Source organism: Gossypium arboreum, chromosome 1 (genome assembly GCF_025698485.1).
Source record: "Gossypium arboreum isolate Shixiya-1 chromosome 1, ASM2569848v2, whole genome shotgun sequence".
Lineage (NCBI taxonomy): Eukaryota > Viridiplantae > Streptophyta > Magnoliopsida > Malvales > Malvaceae > Gossypium > Gossypium arboreum.
Genome location: NC_069070.1, coordinates 110,997,462 through 111,004,799, shown reverse-complemented (window position 1 = coordinate 111,004,799; position 7,338 = coordinate 110,997,462). Strand labels below are relative to the sequence as shown.

The following is a 7,338-nucleotide window of genomic DNA, read 5'->3' as shown; positions in this document are numbered from 1 at the left end:
AGTTCGCCTAAACTCGAAAAACTTGCCTGTCATCAGGTATTATTCTAACTTTAATCTTTGGTTTAAGTTGCAGACTCTTACCGACTCCTTTCTATGTTGTGGATTTAGGAAGTTCTCAGCAAGCTGCTTGAAAAAGCCGCTTATTGTTTGTTGTCTAAACTCAAGGTAATGGAAATTTTAGACATTAGAAACGATAAAGATGTTATTGAGAAGGCAAAGTATATCCTGTTAGTGTAACTATATTAGTTAGTTAGTATTTTGTTATAGTCAGTTAGTATTTTGTTATAGTCAGTTGCTAATCTGTTATAAAGCATACTGTTATATAAGGCATTACGACTACTGTATTCGGTACCTTGGTTGAAATACATGAAGGATTATATGAGTTTCTAATATGGTATCAGAGTGAGTTTTTTTTAGTAATGGAGTTCGCAACAGATAAATTTTTGGCTCTTGCTTCCCAGAAGGTTGCTGTACTGGTAGATGATGGAAATTTCTTGGCCTGGAAACAACATGTGCTGTTGATAGTGAAGACTCATCGACTGCAAATGTTTCTTGAGGGGACGGTTTCTATTCCTCCAAGAATGCTTGTCAATGAAGAAGGTATTTCTGACGAGAATCCTTTGTACGTGCGCTATGAACAACAACATTCAGCACTTGCAGCGTGGCTTCTGTCGACTATTAGTCCGACGCTACATAATCAGTTAGTCGAGTTCTGGGTCATCCTGTGAGTTGTGGCAGGCCCTTATGCATATATTTGGATCTCATTCTACTACTAAGGCGATGCGTTATCGATCGTTACTGCATAATATTAGTAAAAATGAGTTGTCTATGTCTGCGTATTTAGCGGAAATCAAGCATCTGTGTGATTCTTTGGCAGGATGTGGTCAGTGTGTGACAATGGAAGAACAATAGTCTGCTATTTTGAATGGCTTACCACCTGAATTTGATCATGTGGTGTCGATTATCACCACGAGCAGAGTCCCATTTGATCTTCAAGGTATTATAACAGCACTTCTGGATACTGAGGCTCGGCAACAAGGGCATTTTGCCCAGACGGTGTTTTCAGCAAATGTTGCAGCAGTGCACAAGGATGTTCCGGTTCCAAGTGTTCCGTCATATGCCGGTCAACCTCCACCGGATATGTTTCGTTCATCGCGTGGATCACAGAGTTCTCGTCGTGGTCGAGGTCGTGGGCGTCGAGGTGGTGGTGCAAGACCACAGTGTCATATTTGTGGAAAATTTGGGCATCTTGCTCGACGTTGCTTCTACAGATATGACTCGGCGTCTGATGGAGAAGGAGAAAATTCTAGCATCAGGGACAATACTGAGAGTTGGGCTAGATCTTCTCACATGGGTCGCAAGCCCATTCAAGCTTATATGTGTTGTACGAATGATGGTTTGCATTCGTCTTATTATGCCCATAACCCACCGATTTATGAACCTCTTCGACAGATTCAACCCACACTTAATGAAATGGATTCTACTCAGCGTGGTCAAAGTACACATTTTCACATGCCTGCAATTATTGGTCAGGCATCACGTGGGTCTTCTGCTTCCGGTTCAGACTGTATGCATAGGCGGTCAGGGCTCATATCACAGTCAATATGTTCAAGGATGGTCATGGAATTCAATCGTATGGATCCCCTGGGATTGCAGTTCCATCTACAGTTGTCGATCCGGCCTGGTATCCTGATAGTGGCGCTACTGCTCATATGACAAATGACTCAGCGAAATTGTCTGATGCTCGCTTGTATAATGGCGGAGGTAAGGTTGTTATAGGTAATGGATTTTCCCTACCTATTACACATGTTGGTGGTTCATCTCTCTTGGCTGATGATTCTAGTCCATTATTGCTTCGGGATCTGTTATATGTTCCTGATATTAAAAAAAATCTATTGTCAATTTCTAAATTTGCTAAAGATAATGGCGTATATTTTGAATTTTATCCTAACTACTACTATGTCAAGGACTTGAAGACTCATCAGACATTGCTATGCGGAAGTGAGTTGAATGGGCTGTATCGATTTGATACTGTCAAGTCAAATTTTGCTTTTAATACTGAAAGCACAACATTGCCAGAGTCTTTTCAACAGCAGGGCTCAGATGTTCAGTTCGACAGGTGGCATCGGCGATTGGGTCATCCATCATGGGATGTTGTTTGTAGTATTTTGACCTCTTGTAATATTAGAATTTCGACACGTAAAAACTATACGTTGTGTAATGCTTGTGAGCTAGGAAAGGGACACAAGTTGCCCTTTAGGTCTTCTGATTGCGTGTACACTGCCCCTTTAGAATTAGTGGTTGCAGATGTATGGGGGCCAGCTCCTTGCTTTTCTTCTGGCTATCAATATTACTTGTCCTTTGTTGACTCATTTTCTCGACACACATGGATCTATTTTCTTAAAAAGAAATCTGATGCTTTTTCTGCATTTCTTTCGTTCAAGAAATATGTCGAGTTGTAGTTAGGTGTTAAACTCAAACAGCTTCAAACTGATGGCGGGGGTGAGTTTCGGTCATTTGATGTATATCTGAAACAATGTGGAATTGGTCATCGTGTATCATGCCCGCATACCTCAGAGCAAAATGGTCTCGTTGAACGTTGGCATCGACAGATCGTTGAAACAGGACTAGTGCTATTAGCTCAAGCTTCCTTGCCCATTTCCTACTGGGCTGATGCATTTGCTACAGCTGTGTATATCATGAATAGACTTCCAACTAAAATCCTATATGGTGTATCTCCGTGTGAGCAGCTTTTTGGTCACAAACCGGATTATCAACAGCTTAGAGTCTTCGGGTGTCTTTGCTATCTGCTTCTTCGGCCATATAATCGTCATAAGCTTCAATATAGGTCTGCTCCTTGTACCTTCTTGGGTTATGCCACAAATCACAGGGGATATAAATGTGTTGATCGATATGGACGTGTTTATATTTCTCGTCATGTTCGTTTTGATGAAGCTACTTATCCATTTGCTCAACTATCAAAGTCTGTAGTTTCCGTCCCTGACAGCAGATCTGGGCAGTTCATGAGAGATGTTACCTCCTTGCCTATATTCATGACTTCTCCGGAAAATATATCAGAATCATCTCCTGTTGATTCCACTCCCTCTAATAATTCTAGTCCTGTGGATGCTAGTCTGACGGATCCTACTTCAAGCAATTCAGAAGATCGTTTAGCTCTGATTGTTGAGCAACAAGGCTCTTCTTTAATAAATAGACATCCCATGATGACTAGGAGTAAGATGGGGATTTACAAACCGAAGACATATATGGCAGTGGTGAGTGGTGTGGAACCCTTAACTATCCATGAGGCAATGGCAATTCCATCATGAAAACAGGCTGTTAATGATGAGCTTCAGGCCTTAATTCGGAATCGCACATGGGATTTAGTTTCAGTGCCGGTGAATCAATCTTTAGTCGGTTGCAAATGGTTGTTTAAAATCAAGAGAAATTCTGATGGTAGTGTAACACGTAATAAGGTTCGCTTGGTTGCTCAAGGATTTTCTCAAGCAGCAGGACTGGATTATCACGAGACTTTTAGCCCAGTTGTCAAAATCAATATCAGACGCTTGATACTTGCATTAGCTGTGTCACGAAAATGGAAGCTTGACGAGTTGATGTGAACAACGCATTTTTGAATGGAGATTTAGTTGAGGATATTTACATGAAGCAGCCTCCTGGGTTTGAAGTTGTTGATGAGCATGGTCAATCTTTGGCCTGTCGATTAAATAAGGCTATATATGGTCTTAAACAAGCTCCAAGGTCTTGGTTTGAAAAGCTGAGGAACTTTTTGGTGCATCAATTGCATTTTACGCCTTCCAGGGCAGATGCTTCTTTATTTTACAAACATACAGATGCTGGAAGTGTTTACTTTCTTGTCTATGTTGATGATATCATTGTTACAGGTGGAGATTGTGATGAAATAGATGCTATTATTTCTTGTCTTGATCGTCAATTTTCTCTTAAAGACTTAGGGGAGCTCAGTTTCTTTCTTGGTCTCGAAGTGGTCAGACATCAAGACCGTATGCATGTTTCTCAGAAAAAGTATGCTCGTGAGTTACTGGAACGTGCTAACATGCTGAATGCTAAGTCTGTGGATACTCCTATGATAAGTTCACCAACTCTTACATCTTTGACTGGAGTGCCGTTGTCCGATGGTACTCTATATCGACAGGTTGTAGGCAGCTTGCAATACTTATGTTTAACTCGTCCTGATTTATCTTTTGCGGTTAATAAAGTGAGTCAATATATGCATCAACCTCATGATGTTCATTGGACAGCTGTGAAACGTATCTTGAGATATGTTAAGGGTACGATTGATCATGGGTTGTTATTTCAAGCCTCTGGTCTGAGCTTAACTGGCTTTAGTGATGCTGATTGGGCAAGCTCACTTGAAGATCGTAAGTCTACTTCGCTCACTTGAAGATCGTAAGTCTACTTCCGGATTTTGTTTATACTTAGGGGATAATCTTGTAGGATGGATGTCAAAGAAACAAAGTGTTGTCTCCCGGTCTACTACGGAAGCTGAATATCGAAGTTTAGCTAATGCAACATCTGAAATGGTGTGGTTTCAATCTCTGTTAACTGAGATAGGCTTTACGCCTAGTGGTATTCCGACCATTTGGTGTGATAATACTATTGCCGTTTCTTTAGCGGCTAATCCTATGCTGCATGCTAAAGTGAAACATGTGGAGTTGGATATTCACTTTGTTCGTGAGAAGGTTTTGAGTAATCAGCTCTGTGTGAATTTTGTTCCTAGACGCGATCAGGTGGCAGATGTGTTGACTAAACCATTGACGGTTGGAGATTTTTCTCGTTGTCACGATCGTTTGAATGTGGTTTCTGCGAGTTGTTTATTTTCAGATACTGGAGAGGGAATGTTAGTGTAACTATATTAGTTAGTTAGTATTTTGTTATAGTCAGTTAGTATTTTGTTATAGTCAGTTGCTAATCTGTTATAAAGCATACTGTTATATAAGGCATTACGACTACTGTATTCGGTACCTTGGTTGAAATACATGAAGGATTATATGAGTTTCTAATATATCCTAAAGAATGGTGGAGCTCTACAGAAGTTGACTATACGTACACTATCAAACATTTCTAAAGCAAAAAAAATTGAAGATGTCAGAAATGTTGTTGGGTTCACCAAGGGAATCAAAGCATTGCTGCATCTTGATTGTTTGATGTAACATTCTACTGTTGCTTTCTTGCTTTTATGAATTAGTCTTTTGCTTCTGATTTTAATAATGTCTGTTGCTTCACCAAGGGAATCATGTCTCTGATTTTCTCTTTTTAATTTCCTTATTAATGAAAACACACAAAATATTATAAATTCCCAAACTTTTTTGCTTCTTTAGGGGGGAATACAGTAACATGCATGGATTTGTTATTACTTAAGTCTTATTTTTAGTGAAAAGTAGTCGCAAATATTTGTAAATGATGGGATTTAAACCTTAATTTCACTCGAGTGATTATTACATTGAGAGAGAGAAGCAATGGATTGTTCTCCATCTCGATCTTGTCCACAGAAATTTAATTGAGATCGAATCTAGTTATGTTACAACCCTACATTAACTGATGATATAAACTAGAATTCAATCATGGGAAATGATCATTAGCACAGGTCTCGGTAATCCATTGGAATCCACCACCGTTCATATCATATATGATACGCACGTTTTGTTGCTGCCATGCTCCTAATATAGTTTTCGATGATTTAAACAATGCCACACAAAAATACCCTTCCCCTTCCTCTTCCTCGTCGGCGAAGTAGTGCATATATTTTCCATCTATGAAATAGTCCCCACCCTCGAAATGTAGGGTCATTGTCACGAAATCTCTAAATCCAGCCTTGTTATAGTAACATAGCTCAAACTTTTCTTCCACTTGGCCGCCCTTTCTTCGGAATTTTTTCTTGTCATAATAAGCTTGAAACGCTGCCATCACTTCCTTGTATGCATTGCGTCCTACGGTGTTTTCATCAATGGTGCTAACCACAGTCCCTGAGTCTATGAGTGAACCACCTGAGCCATCTTGCCTAAGCTCGAACATTCCAGGTATTGACTCGAACCCCATTTTCTGGAATCCGACACTGATATCTAACAATTCAACGTAGTAATGGTTACGACCGGGGTACAGTATGAAGTCGGTATATTGAAGATTTCCTACAGGTATGGGGATATCGTCTCCGAACCTCAGGATAGTCGGTTGCCTCAATACATCATGGAAAGGGACTAAGCAATATGAGAATCGATTCTCAATGATGCCTCTCTTGGCTAACTGGCTTGCTAGTCCATCTGGTCCCCTGCTTAATCCTAGAATTCCCGAAACCTGACCATTCGCAAAATCAATATTTGGGTTGTCATTGGAGCATCCGAATATCATATCATTAATCACTGTAGTGTGGACGGTATCAACAGGAAACTGGAATGCTTCGAAAGATGCAACACCTTTGGTTCTAGGTGAATTACGCCGAGATGTAGCACCATATTGTATGTTGTAGACACATTCGTTATTATAACACCTGAACCGATTGTTTTCGCCTTGACAAAGTTCATGAGTGCATGGAAGTTTGCTGTAGCTCGTGGAAGTTCGAGAATCGTAAATGGGGACCTTCTGCGGATAGCATTGTATGCAAGGCTCACACTGTGTCCAAATCAGACTACTTCCTGTATCCATCAGCAACTTCACCGGATGGAGCTGGCTTCCGATTTTAAACTCGACCACATATGCATAACTCTCAGGAACACGACCTATAGGTAAACGTACTAGGACATTATCCTCTGATTGATTGAGACTCGGAAAAGAATTGAAATTTTGAGCTCTAACTGAAAGTTGCACCAATCTTCTTATTCTTTGGAATGTAGTGAGGTTTCCAGGGAACAATAAGTCCCTTCGGATGAGCTTCATGCTTAGACCAGTAGGTTTGGAAGTTGCAGAAGAGGCTTGAAAAGAAGCTATGAAGAAGAGTAGTATAGCAACGGTGAAAACGGGGATTCGAGCCATTTTTGAGTTTCACAATGAGACTGCAAGTGATATTTTCAAGCCATATTGTACGCAAATTTATCTCACATTGAATATTTTCTTATTATTTCGCTAGGCCGGCACATAGTAATCAACAATTAGCTATATTTGCAGTATATCATTTATTCTTTTTTAAATCCATTTCTTGATTACAAGGAATGGATTAGCTATACTAGAAAAGAATATTTTATTTCAAGCTAATTTAGCAGCGCACAATGACTTTAAACATGGTTTCATCCAGGCTTCAAGCTTTATCTGGTTTATCAACAATATTTCACAATTTAAGATTCTTAGTTATTTTTTAACATGCATTGG

General features: G+C 39.9%; 1 protein-coding gene across 1 annotated transcript; it reads right to left on the bottom strand.

Annotated features, from left to right (window-relative positions):
- Positions 1 to 5,598: 5,598 nt before the first annotated feature.
- Positions 5,599 to 7,005, bottom strand: LOC108481394 (aspartic proteinase nepenthesin-2-like). Its single transcript, XM_017784534.1, has one exon. The coding sequence runs from the start codon at positions 7,003 to 7,005 to the stop codon at positions 5,599 to 5,601; it is 1,407 nt and encodes a 468-aa protein (XP_017640023.1).
- Between the last annotated feature and the right edge of the window lie 333 nt (positions 7,006 to 7,338).